General features: G+C 41.8%; 1 protein-coding gene across 1 annotated transcript; it reads left to right on the top strand.

Moving 5' to 3' along the window:
* The first annotated feature begins 987 nt into the window (after positions 1 to 987).
* On the top strand, positions 988 to 17,654 carry LOC119733127. The gene is made up of 10 exons (XM_038206703.1): positions 988 to 996; positions 1,104 to 1,181; positions 1,535 to 1,715; positions 2,766 to 2,855; positions 3,233 to 3,307; positions 3,544 to 3,601; positions 13,857 to 13,919; positions 14,819 to 15,003; positions 15,517 to 15,695; positions 16,771 to 17,654. The coding sequence occupies exons 1-10, from the start codon at positions 988 to 990 to the stop codon at positions 17,182 to 17,184; spliced, it is 1,332 nt and encodes a 443-aa protein (XP_038062631.1). The 3' UTR covers positions 17,185 to 17,654.
* Positions 17,655 to 19,823: the final 2,169 nt, after the last annotated feature.

Genomic DNA, 19,823 nt, shown 5'->3' with positions numbered 1-19,823 from the left:
CAAACGTAAAGTCCCAGGTTAACCCAAATTTTCCTAATCATCTGTATGCCGTCCATCAGCGGCTGTGCGTAGAAGCTAACAGTGAGTAGATTTATAGATGATTTTAAGGGATATTTTGTGGGGGGTTTTGTAATGGATAAATAACGTGGGTTTCATCACATGTTGTTTTATGGGTACATGTACGTACATTTTATTGATCTTTTTACTAAGGATTATGCCCTTATATTTAATCATTATTGCTGGTTAATTTAGTGTAATTTGGGGCTTATAATAGCTTATCTAATCCCTCAGTTTGTTAGATAATTTAGTTGATACTTGGGGAAATTATTACATGAATCTTAGTCCATTTCCATGTGTTTTTCATGTCACCTCATAAATGTAGGTTCCAATATTTATTATTGTATTAATTTGGTTTTCTTGTAGAACCACGGCCTACCACACGGCTTACACAACCTCCATTGCAGTTCACGGCTCCCATTCCACGGCTTAAAGTTTACATCAGTGAATTAACCTAATCAGCTCAGCTACTATCTTCATCATTGTAATGTGAGAACATTAATTAAAGGAGAGCAAATCAACCAATCATAGACTCGTCACCAGTCTCCTGTCCTGTCCTTTCTTTCACTCGCATATGCAGCTTTCACCATAGACTGCATACTGGAGAAAGCACAACCATCCGTCAAGCTTCATGTCATCTATGATATTGCCTGTACGCTCACTGCCCACTTTAAGGTGTGTTTTTAACTATACTTTAAACTAATTGTCTGATTTGTTTTATTTTTACTGTTGTCTGCTCGTTAGGTTTGTGAAAAATTGTAATCAGGCATGCATGTTTTCCTCGTATCTACTGATTTACTTGGGTTTTTTTTGCATCTCGTGAGTGCCTTTTTAAATTGAAAAATACTTTATAAAGTCTTATGTGGTTTGGAAATTCCTAATTTTTTCCGAATTCCCAGTTTCATGCCTGGGTAATGAACAATGTGCATCATGTTACAGGTAACAAACCATTTCATTTCCCACGTGTGTGTACACTAAAAGTTTTTATGTAACTCCCTTGATTTGTCACAAAGTTTATTTGCTTGAGTTTGTCTTTGCTTTTGTAGAAAAAAAAGGACAAGAAGCTTGAGCTGGATATGGCACTCCCTGTGTTCCATGCCTATGGGCACAAAATGGCTTGCCAGGTATGAATCCCAATGATGATTTAGTCATTGTTTGCAACAGTGATGCTCAACAGCATAGTAATCGGGGAAAAAAATATGTTATACTCCTTGATTAGTGCATGGTAACTTTTTGTTGCAATTAAAATTGATTGTGAAATGTTGTCATATTTTTTCCAAGTACATGTACTATTATCACCATTATAGTTAGATGTGTTCGTGATTTAAGATCAGTAGTTGATTAATTAACAGTAGTTAATTTGTTGTTCAAGTTTGTTCTTTGAAGAGCTAATAATTTGATGTATTTTATTCTACAATCATGTAGATAACAAGTTATGGTTTTGATATTTTTCATCATTCCATCAATCTCCCTACAGGTGGCATACAGCACCAGATGGCGCTGCGGTTACGGGCTGACAGATGGGGAGGTGATGGAGAGGCTCTGGTCCTACTTAAGGCGCTTCTCATCTATAACCAAGGAGATGACACCAGCCCATAGAGAAGACCTTCTTACAGATGCTCTTCTGCATTACAGCCGTCGGAAAAGAGCTGACATTGGTATGAGAACAGTTTTGGATCAACTGCATCATCCAAAATTACCAATATCTTCACCTTTAAAGTTTTGATCATATAGCTTGAATCAATACGTGGAGTAGGGTTTCTAATTTTTTTAACATATAGTTGTTTTGCACATACATGATTTTCAATTTCGATGCCTGGCAGCTGTTTGAATAGGTCAATGGTTTGCAAAAAAAAATATTCATGCCAACTACTGATATTTTTCACATCTCTCACAATGGTTTGTGTTGTATTGATGATGAGATTCGTGTTAACCCTGTCGGTTCATTCAAAATGCACACAGAGGCTTTACATAATTCTATGGAATCAGGGAATGCATTGCCTATTTGAAGGGAAAATACAACATAATTTTCAGAAATTGATGGATTTGGGAGATTAATATTTTACAGCAAATATTGTTATACTGACTTGCTTGAAGTTTTGTGTTCGTAGATTCTGGGAAAACCAAGAAAAAAAAGTTACGTTCTTAAAAAAAATTACGTTCTTGTAGTCTGGTTCCCTGAACTTGAATTGAAATGAAGCAATTTACAGATGCCAAGGAATTGTAAGGTCAGGGAACCAGTGTAGAAGGCTTGTACCTATTCAAAGATGTGAAATTGATTGCAAACAAAATTCAAACTAACTAAATATGGTAAATTGGGGGCAGTATTTGAAAAAAAGGCGCCGGTCGGCAGATCAGTGTTGGAAATTGATCCAAAAATACAACTTTTCTTGAAAATGTCAACTTTTCTTGAAAATGTCAGGACTGTCAGTCCAGTAAGGTATTCCATAATGATCTGGTATTTTTGTTTTTTGATGTTTGCAAATGTTGTATATTCCCTTTAATGTTCAAGTAAAAGGAAATGTGCTATCGCTGTCATGCATATTAGATGTTTGAAAAAATCAGAAAGGTGCTTATGGAAAATAGCGTGGGATTAGACATCGTCCGATAAATTTGACAATCAAGGAGAATTGTTTGCAACAACTTTTTACTGAACTTGAGAATATCAGCAATTACTTGTTTCTTTTTTTGTTTTTATATACATTTAGGCAGCAGCCTTGTACTTTTGATGGACAGAGCAGTTAGAGTTAAAGAGGATTCTAGCAAAGCACTTGAGGAAATATGTAGTGACTGCGCAGGTAATCTATGTCTATGAAACTTACACTTGACACAATAAAATTAAAAAGAGTGTGAAGATATATAATTGACATGAATTACATTGCAAATGACCACTTATCAACAAACAAAACTAAAATGTTGATTGGTCAATTTCCTTTCACATTATATAGATAAATACATATAATTATGTGATACACATAGTCTCCAGTTTGATTTGTGTTTAATCTGGTACTTAAGAAATGGGTTCTGAAGAATATCATTTTTAGCAATGCATTGATACATGCAAATGCCTTGCTTTAGTTACCCCATAACATGCCTTCTGAAGTTGTTTGGTTGAATTAGCAGAATTGTTCAATTTCCTGAAATAAAGATCATACATCGTATTCTACTTTTCCAGTGTCACTTAAAGATATCAAGGATTGGAGGGAAGCAGAAAAGTGTCAAGTCGATGTCTCAAAGTCATCCACAAAAGGTATCAATCTATGTCATCACCATATTCATAGATTTCTCTGGTGGATTAATATTCTATTTTTAACCCCCAAAACAGAAACATGTAGATGTATGTACATCGCCATCATTAACAGAGTTTAAGGGCCATCAAAGTTACCCATCAGGTATACTAAATTTAAAATAACATGGATGTTGGCTTCCTCACTAAAAGTATGTTTTTGTGTAGTCTGGACTCTATTTGTTCTTTGTCTTGTGCAGGTCAAGTCCCATGGGAGGAAAAGTATGTGCAGAAACTGCTGCATTATGAACAGAGAAAGTAAGTGTTGTATTGTATGTACATCTTCAAGTGATGTACTTTGTACATGCTTGGGACTGCTATAATAGTAGTACTATAAATTAGAAAGTAAATGTCTTTAGTGTCTGTAGTATTCGAATCATCACTCTCATACTTGAAAGTAGCTTGGATGTTCAGAAGTTTTGTCAAGAAGTTAAACAGCAGATAAATCATCATGTGGTGATCAATAGAGTAATTATCAAGCTACACTACTGCCGTGTAACATGAAGTGGTTCTTGCATGTATGGCGGGTGTAGAATTTTGAAAAGAAATGAGATCCCCAAGTTGCAAGTAGCAAAGACTTTGTGTTTGAATGTTACTTGTTATTTCTCTATTTGTGTGGACCTTTATACATGTAATTATTGGTATTGTGGCGGAATCTCCCGAGGTCAATTGAAACCAGAGGTCAGGGAAGGCAATCACCGACTGAGGTGAAAGTTCCCCTAACCTCAAACTATGTTTTCTGCCTCGAACCTAGGGAAGTTTTCGAGCAGCCTCTAGGCCCAGGGATGCAAGCTCGTTTTGGTGGAAATATACCGCCCAGTTGGATACTGATTACCAGGCCCTGTTACTCTAGTACAGAACAGAACAAACAGACGAAGAAACTGCAGAAATATTGGACACTGGGATACACAATTCTCTTTGTGGAAAGGAAATGATTGGTTTATTTAATCACGGACAATTCTGACTTGATTGGGAACTCTTTGATTTATAAGGTTATTATCGTTGGATTGTTATGATTGTATAAGTTTGAGCGCCTTAGCTGATCAGTATGCGACAAAACCCGTGTGACAATAAACTTGACCGAGTGCAGTTATTGACTACCTGTGACTATTCCTCCCAGGCCTCTATGTCAACCTCTGGGTCGACCCTCTATGTTATCGCACGTCTCTGTGAACCCACGACAACAATCCTTATGCCTGTACTTAGTCACCCTACTCTGTAAGTCAAACACTCAACTGCAACAATGGTACAAAAATGCACTGAATTACACGATAAAGCAATTCGGTCCTACCAGGCTAACTGGGTCACACCACGGGGCTCTGCGCTCCGTACAATCGCTCAACCACGGTACGAGAAGTCAGGCCGAAACAGCGTCAACACCGGTACACTGCACCACACACGGCCTCGCCAAAGCAAACGCTAGCTTCGTCACGGACAATGGCAATTTCACTTGTACACTACTACTGAACCCGCTCCATACACAGAACTGAGGAACAACTTACGCAACTCACGCAACTGAACTACGCAACTGAACTGAACTGATTCACGCCCGGCCGACCATGCGCTCAAGTACCACGGCAAGGGTAGCGGGGCCACGCCCAATCACGCCGTGATTGGCCGCCAACCCTTCACCTCTGCCCGGTAACACCAATCACGCATACGCGGATACAGGAAACACAGATTGCAAGTGCGGTCACGGCCTGCCTCGCCCCGCCCAGCAACAGCGAGCGCGCTCCGATTGGCGGCCACTCCCGCCAAAACCACGAGACATTGTCCGCTGACACGACCTGACTTCCTTGCCAAGAAATTACAAGTAAACACTACCAAATAAGGGGAATTAGACTGGTGTCGGCCCACCCCATCACGCCACACAGGCCCGAGCAGAGCTTGGACTGTCCCAGTCCAAACCAGCTCGAACCCAGTCACGAGATGGGTGACCGGCACCAGTCTAGCTAATTAAATATGCACAAGCTTTTTAAACTTCACGTAAAATTCACTCTTATGTTCTCGTTATAGAAAACTAAACTTATGATTTCTCTTTATACAAAACTAAACGTATGTGTTCCTTTATACAAAACTAAACTTATGTGTTTCTTTGGCACAGAATGAAGCTTATGTTTTCCTTTATACAGCATTAATCTTATGTTTTCCTTTACACAAAACTAATGTTATGTTTTTCTTTACACAAAACTAAGTCTTTGTTTTTCTTTATACAAAACTTAGCTTATACATGGTAAAGTTTTCCTTACAATGAATTTGAACCACACAATTTATTTAGAAATCATGAATCCTCGGCAAAGATAAAAGCACTTTTCCTGATTGTTTTTCTTTTTATACAAGGAAATGTTTTGTATCAACAGATTACAATTTATGCAGATAATTTTAGGGATAAGACAGATGGAAAATCACACTTAAACTCGAATAGTATCCAAAATTAACTGGGAATCATTTTAACAAATGGACGGATTTCTTTTCAAACAAGATGAAGGCAATAATCACTGATTTTAAAACTTTAAAGATAAAATAACTTCTCTTTTACACACTAAATAGCACCGACAAAACTTCTTTTAACTGTTAAAACTAAAAACAACTACTAACACTAGATAAACTTTAACTGGCCCTAAGGACTTGCTAGTTGGGTCCCGTCTTCCTGAGGATCATCCAGTGCAGCGTCCAGCTCTGTCTCTCGCAGATGCTCGATGACCTCGTCGTTTCTCTTAACGACCCTGTTGCGGTAGATCACTTCGGTGGTCGTCCTTACTCGGATTGTGACGAGTCTCCTCATCTTCAACGGGGGTGAGTCACGACCACTTCGGGAGGGGGAGGGGGTCATCTCTTCTAGGGGTGGCATAGATGAGTGTGTGGAGGTCGGAGAGGGGGGTGCTGGCGGTTGCATGGCCAACATGCCTCGAGGTTTCCCTCCGAGAGGTGGGGCTATTATGACTGGAGCTGAAGTTTCCTGTGGCTCTGGTATTGCCAACAAGGCAGAAATGGGGCAGGGGGACAGTGACAGCACCGCCACTTCCTCTTCTGTTATCTGCGCTCGGTCCTCTTCGGACCCTTCTCCGCCTCTGGCTTCAACTCTGAGAAGTTGGAGATCTTCAGCTGGCCTTTCCAGCTGAGGCTTTATGGCTGCCGCCTCGTCCCGGTGCTCACCGTGGAATTTCTCGTAGTGCCTCTGGAGCGTGTGCTTGGCTGTAGCTCTGTATCTACACCGTAGGCAATGGAGGTACTCAATCGGCCCATGTGCCCCTCTGATGTGGTCCCATAGGGAGTCTCCCTGTGAGAACACCTCCCTACACTCTCGGCACTTGAATTCCTTGGCCTTTCTCTTTTTGCTTGACATCATGGCTCTGTAACCAAGAACAAAAACAAAAACAAAACTGTTACTACCACATCTACATCTTTATCAAAGTCTGCCACTCTATCGGTATCTTACCGGCAGGCGATGCTCTCTCCTCGGGTTCCTCCGAGACATACTGGTCCTCTCTGGCACTCTGATGGGGTCAACCTCTATCTGAACATCCCCATTTTCTACCGGAGCTTCTATTTCCGGTTCTTCTTGCTCTATTTGCTCTGTTATCTCTGTTTTCTCTGTTTCCTCAACATGAGGAGTCTCTTCTGTCATTTCGACTCGAGGGTTTTCTCCTGTTCTATCAATCTGAGGAGCTTCTTCACATGCTTTTGGAGAGTGACTCCAGGGTACCAGTTTCTCACCCTGGTATGGCTTCAGTCTGTCAGAATGCACCACTTTCATTTTTCCCCCTTTCCGTATCTGTATTCGGAAGGTCACATCTGACAATCTCCTAACTATCAGCCACGGTCCCTCCCATCTCAACTGCAATTTGGGGGACAACTGTTTCTTCTTAGCCGGGTTGTGTAGCCAGGCAAACTCTCCTTCTTTCAACCCTTTATGGGTGGCTCTTCTGTCATAGTTTCTCTTCTGTCTTTGGGAGTTTTTCCCTAGACAGTCCCTAGCCCTCTGGTGTGCACTCTGCAAATTTCTTCGCAACTCTTCTGCAAAGTCTGTCCGAGTGTCAAACCCTGTCTCTGGACTACCGGTGACCAGGTCAACTGGTATACTGACTTCTCGCCCCAACATCATTATATTGGGGGACTCCCCTGTGGAGTCTTGTGGGGTGCATCTATACGCAAAGGTTGCATAAGGGAGGAATCTATCCCAGTCTCTATGCCTCTTCTGTGGGTCAATCAGCACAGCCACCATGTTTACTAGTGTCTTGTTAAACCGTTCGACCATACCATCCGATTTAGGATTGTATGCTGTCGTTCTTGTCTTTGCGATTCCTAAGACCTTGCACATTTCTGTGAAGACTTCTGACTCAAAATTGGTGCCCTGATCAGAATGGAGTTCTTGTGGTACTCCAAATCTACACACGAACTCTTGCACCAGTTTGAGTGCTACTGTACCCGCCGTTGCGTCAGGCAATGGATAGGCCTCCATCCATTTTGTACAGTAATCACCCACTACGAGAATCCACTGGTTCCCACTCTCTGTTTTGGGCAGTGGCCCGAGCAAATCTATGGCCACTCTCTCTACAGGCACTCCCACTCTATATTGTTGCAAGGGTGCAATCCCTTTCTTCGCAGGGGACTTTCTTCTTGCACAGAGGTCACAACCCCTTATGAAGGAGCGAACATCTGCGGACATACCTGGCCAAAAATATCTTCTCTTTACTTTGGCAAGGGTTTTCTTTATGCCCAAATGACCACTAAGCAGTCCACCGTGCACCTCCCTCAGGGTTTCTTTCCTCAAACTCTGTGGCAACACTAGTAACCATATCACGACTCTACCGTCATCAGACTCCCACCTTTTATGCAACACCTTCTCTCTCACACTTAACTGGTCCCAGTAGGACCAATACGTCTTATGGGCCGCCGTCAAGTGGGAAATCTCTACCCACTCCGGACGATCTTTGCTCTCTTCCTTGGCCTCTAAGGCCCAACGTATCGTCTCATCTTCTAACTGGGCTTTCCTTACAGCCTCTAGTGGGACACTTGGTTTGGCCTCTATGCCTCTAACCAATGTCTTGTCCTCTTGTGACGTCACTTCCTCTCGACCACATTGTCTACAGGGTTGCCTAGACAACCCGTCCGCGTTGCCGTGCTTCTTTCCAGCTCTATGCTGTACTTCTATGTCATACTCTGAAATCACCTCAAGCCATCTCGCCATCTGTCCTTCCGGATTCTTAAAATTAAGGATCCATCTCAACGCACTATGGTCGGTTCTGACAGTGACTTTCCTACCGTACAAGAACTGTTTGAAGTTCTTTAAGTACACCACTACTGCCAATAACTCCCTGCGTGTGACGCAGTAGTTTCGCTCTGGTCTGGTTAACTTACGGCTGGCATACGCCAACACTTTCTCTTCTCCCTCTTGTATTTGGGACAACACCGCTCCGATACCGTCGCCACTTGCGTCAGTATCGAGGATGAAGTCTCCCTCTGGAATGGGGTAGGACAAAATGGGGGCTCTTTGAAGTCTACTCTTGAGGTCATCAAACGCACTTTGGCATGATTCGCTCCACTCAAACTCCCTTGACTTCTCTGTCAAGGCATGCAAAGGACTGGCTATCTCTGCAAAACCTTGAATGAACTTTCTGTAATAGGATGCAAGGCCAAGAAAGCTCCTTACATCCTTCACGCTCTTGGGAACAGGCCACTTGGCTACCGCCTCAACTTTCTTTGGATCCGTGGCCACGCCTTCGGATGACACTATGTGCCCTAAATAGGCCACTGACTCTTCAAACAAATGGCATTTGCTTGGCTTTAACTTCAGTCCTGCATTCCTCAATCTATTGAACACAAGCCTGAGCCTATCTATCATCTCTGTGACTGTTCTACCATAGACAATAATGTCATCCAGGTAGATCAACAGGATTTCCCATTGGAGTCCTGCCATCACCTTCTCCATTAGTCTTTCAAATGTAGCCGGGGCATTACAGAGCCCAAATGGCATACATTTCCATCTGTACAAACCATTTCTAACAACAAATGATGACTTCTGGCTGGCGTCGTCATCCAAGGCGACCTGCCAATATCCAGAGGCCAAATCAAGTGTTGAAAACCACTTGGCACCTCCTAACGCATCGAGAGTCTCGTCAATGCGAGGTACCGGATACGCGTCTTTGATGGTTACCGCGTTTAACTTTCTGTAGTCGATACAGAAACGCTTGGTACCATCTTTCTTGTTTACCAACACTACATTTGCTGCCCACGGACTATCCGAGGGTTCTATCACACCTCTTTTCTCCAGGTCAATGACCTGTCTCTGTATCTCTCTCTGGACACAGTCGGGGTGTCGTCTCGGTCTCTCTTTTATTGGTCTCGCTTCTCCAGTATCGATGTGATGCCTCACGGCATCAGTTGCACCAATATCCTGCTCACTGCTGGAGAAAACATCCTGAAACTCTATCAAGCACTCCTTAACCTGACCATGATAGTTGATCTCTACATGGTTTCTACTCCTTGCATACAAGTCTTGCAAATATGGGGGCAAGCCCTCCTTTGCCTCTTCAGACTCATGTGCCTCACCTCTTATTGTCTCAGGGTCCACGGTGGAAATTAATCCCACAGTGGTCCCTTTTCGCGCCACTCTTTTCTCTTTTCCTGGGTTGAACAGCCGCAACGGAACAATTTGGTTCCCTGACTCCACTAGTGACCTGGCTAACACCAAGCCTTTCTGGGCTAAATCTCCGCCCCCCTCTAGCGGTTCCACTATGGCTGGGCCAGCCCACTCTTTTCCTCTGTGAGCAATAGTGCCAGGCACTACTGCCTCAGAACCAGATGGAATCACGGTTGCTTCAGCAATTACCACTCTCCCAACAAATGGCTCTCCAGCACTACTAGTGCATTTAATTCTCTCGCCATTTATTCTCCACTCTTTGGTGTGGAAATCCAAGTTACCCCCTGTGGGCAACAAGAAATCCATCCCCAGAATTCCGGGATACTTCATCTCTGTAAAAATCGCCCTGACTGGGTGCGTTGTTCGTCCAACTTGAACTTCGACCCAGGCGACTCCTAACACCGACAGGGAACTTCCATCCACCTGTTTCACTTTCACATTTTCTGACTCTAAGACTGGTCTCTGTTCCTTGGGTATCTCATAATACACTGTACTACTAATTAACGTATCTGTGGCACCAGTGTCAACCAAAAATTGGCACTTTGTTTTTCTCACTACACCCTCTACAAACAAACCAAAGCGGGCATCACTCTTTGGGTTCGGTAACGTAATTACCTTTCCCTCCTCATACTTTCGCCGCTTCTCTCCTATGGCCCCCTTGCAATCTCTCCATCGTCTCTTTGCCCCTCTAGCACTTCCGAGGTGCCTACGGGCCCCTCGAGCAGCTGGCTCGACTTTTCCTGCCCCAGGCTCTCCCCCTGAGGGTCTGTTACAGTCTCTGGCAATGTGGCCGTGCTCTCCGCAATTGAAACACTTCCAGCCATCACGCTTTGGACTACTCTTCTTTGGTTTCTTGCACTCTCGCGCAAAGTGACCTCGCTCCCCACAATTGAAGCATTTCCTAACACTTTGCTCACTCTTTTGTGACTTCTGGTCAGCAGGTTTCCCCACTAGGTCACTCTTTTCCTGGATTTGTTTCGTTAACTCTGTTAACAGTCCAGCCAAACTTTTCATTCCATTCTCCAATTCGTGGATCCTCTGTTCCACCCCGGTATCTAACACTCTAGCCAACCTCGGAGGCTTTCCATCGAGCATTCTCTGTTGCTCGACTTTTTCGAAATTCTCTGTTTCTATTGCAGCTCGAATGGCCTCATCTAAATTTTCAGGACGAGCCCTGTTTATGCCCTCCCGAGTTGACCTACTTTCGACCGCATCTAGAAAATGGTTCTTAGCCAACCGGTCACGTGACTCTTCCTGTATGTCAGGGTACGCTTTAACCGTCAACTCTTGTATGGCTTGGCCTAACTCTTGCAATGACTCTTTTGGGCCTTGTCGGCGATGCCTCAACTCGACAAGGTAATTTTCACTCTGGCGGCCTGAGCCAAATCTCTGTTCTAACAACTTCAACAGCCCACTGTAGGACTGTGTCTTTTCAGTGGGAACGTCACCCAACAATCTTAGGGCATTGCCTTGCAAACTAGCCACCAAATATTTAGCCGCTTGCTCTTCGCTCCACTGATTCACCAACCGGCAAGACTCGAAGTGCCTGAAATACTCTTTCCATAGCACCTTGCCATTGTATCTATCAGGAGTGATATTTGGCCGTCTACTAATTGGCCGCTCGACACTCCTCTCTTTCTCTGCCACTACTTTGGGCTCACTTGTCGGCGTTAAGGGCCCTGCTGAGGTCTTTAAACTACCTGCCAAACTGTTGGCACCTGTGCCCACTGAACTCGGGGCGAAACTCAGCAAATCTCTATTTACTTTTTCAGGAGAAACTGTTTCTCCCCTACTCGGGTTCTCTACAGTGCTATCTGTGCTCAACAGAAAGGACTGGAGCTCCTTTATTGCACTGCTCCCCGTTAAAATCTCTGGTCGGGTACTTCCTACACCACTACTCCTAAGGGGTGTACTTTCCCCAAACTTCACTCTTTTTCCCATCCTCGGTCCAAGTTCAACTTCAGGCGACCGTGCGGTCACCGAGGGACTCGCCCCTCCCTGGGAAAAATAACCAGAACTCTCTCTTGGCATCTGGAACTCGATTTCCGAATCGATCCGCACTAGCCCCTGTTCTTGGCTCTTTTTGTCTATACTTCCCACCGGGGAAGGTTCCTCATAATTGGCTCTCATGGCTTCTAATTTCTTAGCCATCAACTCTTTCTCCCATTGCAAAAATTGAGCATCTAATCTCAGCTTCTGCAGTTCACTCTCAATACTCGAAGTATTCTCTTGACTCATGTTTGTCTCTTTCTATGATTACTCTTCAACCACAGAAATCACTGTACTCAAAATCCTGCTTGATTTCTAGAACAAGACACAATTTGTTTCTACCGGCCAACTCTTTAATCAGCACCAACTATCCCACTTCTGACACCATTTGTGGCGGAATCTCCCGAGGTCAATTGAAACCAGAGGTCAGGGAAGGCAATCACCGACTGAGGTGAAAGTTCCCCTAACCTCAAACTATGTTTTCTGCCTCGAACCTAGGGAAGTTTTCGAGCAGCCTCTAGGCCCAGGGATGCAAGCTCGTTTTGGTGGAAATATACCGCCCAGTTGGATACTGATTACCAGGCCCTGTTACTCTAGTACAGAACAGAACAAACAGACGAAGAAACTGCAGAAATATTGGACACTGGGATACACAATTCTCTTTGTGGAAAGGAAATGATTGGTTTATTTAATCACGGACAATTCTGACTTGATTGGGAACTCTTTGATTTATAAGGTTATTATCGTTGGATTGTTATGATTGTATAAGTTTGAGCGCCTTAGCTGATCAGTATGCGACAAAACCCGTGTGACAATAAACTTGACCGAGTGCAGTTATTGACTACCTGTGACTATTCCTCCCAGGCCTCTATGTCAACCTCTGGGTCGACCCTCTATGTTATCGCACGTCTCTGTGAACCCACGACAACAATCCTTATGCCTGTACTTAGTCACCCTACTCTGTAAGTCAAACACTCAACTGCAACAATGGTACAAAAATGCACTGAATTACACGATAAAGCAATTCGGTCCTACCAGGCTAACTGGGTCACACCACGGGGCTCTGCGCTCCGTACAATCGCTCAACCACGGTACGAGAAGTCAGGCCGAAACAGCGTCAACACCGGTACACTGCACCACACACGGCCTCGCCAAAGCAAACGCTAGCTTCGTCACGGACAATGGCAATTTCACTTGTACACTACTACTGAACCCGCTCCATACACAGAACTGAGGAACAACTTACGCAACTCACGCAACTGAACTACGCAACTGAACTGAACTGATTCACGCCCGGCCGACCATGCGCTCAAGTACCACGGCAAGGGTAGCGGGGCCACGCCCAATCACGCCGTGATTGGCCGCCAACCCTTCACCTCTGCCCGGTAACACCAATCACGCATACGCGGATACAGGAAACACAGATTGCAAGTGCGGTCACGGCCTGCCTCGCCCCGCCCAGCAACAGCGAGCGCGCTCCGATTGGCGGCCACTCCCGCCAAAACCACGAGACATTGTCCGCTGACACGACCTGACTTCCTTGCCAAGAAATTACAAGTAAACACTACCAAATAAGGGGAATTAGACTGGTGTCGGCCCACCCCATCACGCCACAGTATCCTTCGTTCAGCAGTTCATTTTTCTTTTATTGTGCATTTACAAGTTCCGTATTCTTCTCATTTGCACCTATTATATCAAAATTGAAGTTGTGGTCGGCAGATCATGTTCATACATGCATTCATGCATATGCACGCCTACAACTTTTTGCTGCCTTTGGCAAGGTTGGAAATAATAACAAAAGAGCAACTTAACTTTTGGAATAAGTCAACGAAATTCATTCTAGTTAATTGTAGCATGTTCCTTTTTTATTTCGTTACATAGGGAACAACTGGCACTGTGTGATGATGACACCAGGGCTGGAATGCTTGCTGGCCAATGTCAAGAGTAGGTCTTAGTGTTCATTGCTTAATTTAGTTGAGAGGGTTTTTCAGTTTATGCTTACTTAGGTTATTGTATTAAAATGTTCATCCAGTATACATCGTTATCATGTCTTAGTATCACACTTGAATGATTCATGGAGGAAGGAACAAAAAAAGTCAGAACTCTAGTACTTGAAAGTGTTACCTGATCGTCACTGCCCATCTTACCTTACAATTGTTTTTCTCAGAGGAGCAGTGACAAACCTTACTTATTATGCAGCATATAGGGAGGTTGATGGTTACCAACTAAAATGGCAGCAGTGATCATCAAGTACAAAGGGTGCTTGCGGTCATGCAATGAATGGTCCCGGCTTGTGGGCACAGTGCTTTAGCCATGGGCATTCCTGAGGGACTGGAATGTTAATAGTCAAATGTTAATAGTGCATGAGTTCTGACTCCTCCATGATTGACTAGACTACAATTTGTATAAATGTACTTGTAGTTTAACCTGCAGTACACAGATGGAGTATTTGCTGTCTGGCAATACATGTTATCAAATCATACAAATTGATTTGAAGTTTGAGGTACCTTTTGGCCCAAGATGTTATTATGATAAATATAGATTTATTGAGAAATACCTGCTGGAATTTAATTCTTTGTTTTTATTTTGTGTGTTGGCATAGTACACAATAAGTGGAGGAAATGCAAACCACCTGTATTGGTGAAAATACATTGGCATGGAAAATCCCTTTAAATGCAGTCACCTTATTTTTTTGTTTGTTCTAGAAATGTTTATTGCACAACTCAGAATGGCATTTATATTACTCACACTTGTGATGGTAAATTACATCCTAATATTTGTCTTTTTGGGAAAAGTATAACACTATATAAATTTTGAGAAATCAATTGTCATTTTCAAACAAGGTTAGATCAGGATCTGAAGACCCTCGAGCAGAGGCATGGCATCCAGCGCTGGTGCAACGACAACCCTGCCTTCATAACCCACCTGGCAGTGATGAAGGGAAAGCAGCAGGTGGCACTCATCCAAAAGCTGTGGTCACATGCTGTTGAGTACACCTTTTTTTTGGACATGTCCAAAAAGTATTCAGGTATGGAACTCATAACATTGTTTACATATGAACGCAAAACATATCTAAAATTATAAGCCCTCATTCAAACATTCACAGACAGTTAAGAATTAAAATAATTGATTAGAGCAAGTGCATTAGACACTGTGACTCGTTAGACAGGCATGCACCTTTTCAGCTGATCAGCTGATTTCCTCTTTTTTGACCTCCCATGTGTGCCATTGAAAATACAAAAACACTTTACAAAGTCTGGGAAAAATTTGAATTTCCTCTTTTTTTGTGGTTTCCCAGTTGCATGCCTGGGTAGATAAACTCCAATTCTGCTTCATATTGTTACCCGATAATACCATACTAAATCATGTTGAGTCAAAGCATGACTGTAATCATATCCCTTTAAAGATCAATGTTGTTATTGATTTCGACCATACAGCTTATTTGATCGATCGCTTGACACAAACAGGGACCCAAGCTTAATTCTTTGATTAGAAAGGCTTTCATGAATTACTTTTCCAAATGTCATTGATTGCTGTACAGAGGGACAGTCTGTGGCCACCAGACTAAGTAAGCAGATACGGAAGTCTTCCAAAGCTTTGAGGAAACTGGTATCTGCTTACAACAGCTGTGACTTCACTACACCACCGTCGTCAACATCCCACAAAGATGTGATTGACTTGACTTCACAGCTGTACACAAACTTGACGGTGACAAAACAGGTAGAATGAGGTTTTAGTACTTTGTTTAGTTTGATTGTTTGCTGTTTGATTTACCTCGGTTTTGAATTTGTTAAGTGTTGTTTTGTGTTATTTTGATTCTTTCATTTTTATCCCCTGGCTTTTTAAACCAAAAGGGTGATATTGTGATCGTTTCTTCCTTCTGTGCGTTTGTATGCCTAGTGCGTGAGTATGTAAACACAGGCAATCACGGACTAGGGACAAAAGAGTAGGGACACAAATAAAGGGTCCACGATTGACCGTTAGTGCAAGATTGAAATTCGTGTACAAAACCAATGAGAGCTGTTGCTAAAAGTTACAGTACAGACAAAGGAATGAGGATAAGGGACAATGGGGGTCCGCGATTGCTGGTGTTTACAAATATGGGTGTGTCTGTATGTGTTATATTTTGGTTTTGTTTACTGTTTAGTGCTGTCATAAAATAAGTCTGTCTTCAAGCTCAACCAAACTTGGTGACAATAATAGTTGGGTGAAGGAGGGCTTCAGATGACCTGAGACATTTGAGTTCAGATTTCATCTAGGAGTTATACATGTGTATGAGGTCATTGGTTATGACGTTTTGGTTAGGTCAACTGAAAAGTGCTGTCATGTGAACTGTTGGACTTCAGTCTCAACCAACTGAAAAGTTAACTGAAAAGTGTGCATACTAACCAACTCTATAAATACTGCCTGTGCCAGTGTGCCTTGGTGATGAGCAAATTTCAGTTACAGTATTTCTGTCATTTTGAATAAACTTGGAAACTATGCAAGTATAATGATTGAGTTTTTGGGAGGTATTCTTGTCTCCTGCTACTAACAAAATTTTAATCTGCAGAAACCACTTTGTCCAGTACTTTCCTCTGGCCCTACTCTTTACACTTCAATGTGTTCTTTCAGATGGAAATTGGTCATGCATATTCTGCATATTACCAAATTCAGAGAGCTGACACATGTGTCATGTTAGTCGCTCTCAAACATGCACAGAGCCATGCATAATATATGGACATGTGTCCCAAAAATATTCATATCAATGCATCACTGATTCCCCTCTTCCATTTCTTTTTCCTTGGATTGAAAGGGTAGCACACCCATTCCCTCCTCAACACGGCGAAGAGCTGTCGATCTCATCAATTTGAGTGACCGGGCCAAGGAGGAGACTGCACTGGTTGAGAAGGAAATGGCTCGAGTTCTCCAATCAGTGTCAGACCGACACAACCAGTTGGTGGCACTCGTGAAAGATCTGCGCTCGGCTGAGGCTGATAGGGCTGAGGGCCTGCTGTTTTTAGTTGGGAATGCCATCCAAGAGCAAGAACAGCTGCACCTCAATCTGGAAAAGTGTTTTTCAAAATATATTCCCATATCATCTTGCACCCCATTTTTCAGGTCTACCATACTTTCAGCAATTTCTCCAGAACTTTCACCATCAGATGAGACTCCACTGTCTTCAGATTCTTCATCTGATGAAAGTGAGGATGAAGCTGTTAGTGATTGATTTCTAAACTGAGCTGATATACTGACAACTCATCCATTTGGTTGATTTTGTGATTTTGTTATGTTTGTGTTTTTTGGTTTTAAAGGTCACTTTTGGAAGTCTTTACGCCAACATTCCAAATTCTTGTCAAAATCAGTCATATTAACTAATACAGAATTTGACCTAGCTACGTTATGTTATTTACGTTGAAACTGCTTGATATAATATTCTTATTTTAATCTACTTATGCATCAAAATGATCAAACATTGATAGCAGACTGTGTCGCCAAGAAATATGTTTAATGCAAGCCCGCATTACAGAAAACAGAGCATTTTCTTATTGGTCAGTATGTCAGGGCCAAAGTATGTCTTCAACGATGCATGCTTTCTTTGAAAACACAATTACCTTCTATGCTGCAAGATATATATATGTATATATATAATGATGCCCCCTATTTTTGTACCTGTCCAGTATGACCTTTTTGTAAATAAGAACAAGTTTAATTCGCTGTCCATTGATCACAGTAATGGTATGTTTTGCTGAACATCAACATTAATCTTTATTGTGATACGTGGAATTTTGGGGGTTTTTTTACCGTGTATATGTCTAAAAGTATAATGGGAATAGGCCTAGTACATGAATGATTTGGATGAATATTTTGTTAACAGGTAGCGTATACACGTACAATGTCCTTACAAGTGCGACATGCAGAGCTTTGTTGAAAATATGGGGCTCCCTTTGGGTTTGATGATTTTTTGTCTCGTCCTCGATTTGTATTTTGAAGTACATGTATATACATGTATAAGTTAACCTTCCCTTTACTATGATTGTCTATTTTTTACGAAGAAATTAGATGTTAGCAAAGCTTGATCCAATCCTTCCAAAATCTGTGGCCGCATTGTGATAGGATTTATGTTTTCATGAAAAGAAATTTCACACAGAATATTCTCATATCAAATATGCAATGTTCTTATATCAAATATTCATTGAAAAAAATGAATAGGCCTTTTACATGAAACCATAAATACTAGCGCAATGCAGCCATACATTGTGGACGTTTTGGAAACACGGGTTATTTTGATTGAAATCATCAGTTGAACATTGTCTTTCCTATAAAGTAGACCTACAAGTACTTTCAGAAAGACTGCAAATGTGCAGTCTATTTTAATATTATTAAGTTCATTTTTATATAGACCAAGTATGTTTTGTTTCAATTGAATTAGGTGTATTCGTGCTGAACAGGAATCCTTCAATAAGCCAAGTCAACATTTCACTCATGCATGTGCAAACTCTCACAAACAATGCATTTTTGTTTGATAAATAAAGCATGTCCAAATGTTCCGTTGTTTAAGTTAATTCACTATAACAATTAAAACTATTTATTCTCAGATGTCAAATTCATCCCTCTGCTTATCTATATGTGATTCATTATATCCTGACTAGGTGTTACAATTAAATTTAATAATGAAACAGAAACAATTGTTCTTGAGAAATCTGTTCATGAACACGTGTGTTGCTGATGTATTGGGTACATGTACATTTTCACCTTGTATGTACAACATTTTAACAGACATTTGGGTCAATGTTCACATATTCATTTACTCAACGTGAATATGATAATGTTAAACGTTTACGGAGTATTTCTTTAGCAAGTTAGGCATATACCCGTGCGGCTATTTTATATACGAAATGTAAATAATAATTGACTTAAAATTCTTAAAGTGTCTTAACCTCTTATTTATGTCATAATTCAAGTGAACAATGCCTGGCCTTCATTTCTTATAATTGTACTGCCTTTAATGTTAACAGCTTACAAGTATCAAACAATAAGGAATTTGGATTGATAAGTTGTCATTGCTTCGGTATCAAGCTTGGTCTTCATATGAAAAAAAATGTCGGAATTTCTGAGATAGTTCTGTGAATGTGAATCTCGTAATCAGGTGGTTAGTGATGTAAAGATTTAAGGACAAATACTTAATATTACGTAGAAGTTGTTATCATTTTTTTTATTTGTGAAATCAAATGAAAAAGTGCATATTAAATAGACAAATAAGGTCATCCTTTTATAGAATTATAACAAAAACCTGGGACACTCTGAGCAAACGCAGGGTTTGGCCAACTTGGCCAGCATTAATGTCCGTATATTGGTTACTTGTAGTTACTTCTTGTGCGTGCATAGTGGAAGATAACATGGAATAAAACTACTCTGCATGAAGTGATACTGGTGAACATGGCCTTAGTTTTTTAAAGTTCATTAGGTCATCGCGTCCGTAACAGTAACTATAGGATTCCCCGTAAATCAGTGTATCTACTCGTGCAAAACTGTTATTGTCTGCAAACAAACTGACAAAACGAGGGGACGGAAAATGTTGCGAACAAAACCAACCGAACATCAACAAATTTGGATTTGAGATATTCAACTGGGCATTTATTTTGCCTAGCTTGATCATGTGGTCCGTTAACTCATTTATTAATTGAAGTATATCTTGCGCACGAACAGGTACCCGTCCCTGATAATCGATGGTGCCCCAGTCGACTCTGTCAACAAAGACGATACAATTATTGACTTAATTACAGTTGAAAATTTAGAATTGAAGCTCGATCGACTACATAAATTAATTATGATTTGAACATTCCCCGCTTTCAGGCTGAGCCTTGG

Source organism: Patiria miniata, unplaced genomic scaffold, assembly GCF_015706575.1.
Source record: "Patiria miniata isolate m_02_andy unplaced genomic scaffold, ASM1570657v1 HiC_scaffold_25, whole genome shotgun sequence".
NCBI lineage: Eukaryota > Metazoa > Echinodermata > Asteroidea > Valvatida > Asterinidae > Patiria > Patiria miniata.
This window is presented reverse-complemented; position numbering and strand designations above follow the sequence as displayed.

Bases quoted from the DNA above. Each gene is read 5' to 3' on its own strand.
- LOC119733127 (XM_038206703.1), top strand. The intron at 3,308-3,543 runs GTATCAATCTAT...TGTCTTGTGCAG, and splicing joins CTCAAAGTCATCCACAAAAG to GTCAAGTCCCATGGGAGGAA. The intron at 15,004-15,516 runs GTATGGAACTCA...ATTGCTGTACAG, and splicing joins CATGTCCAAAAAGTATTCAG to AGGGACAGTCTGTGGCCACC.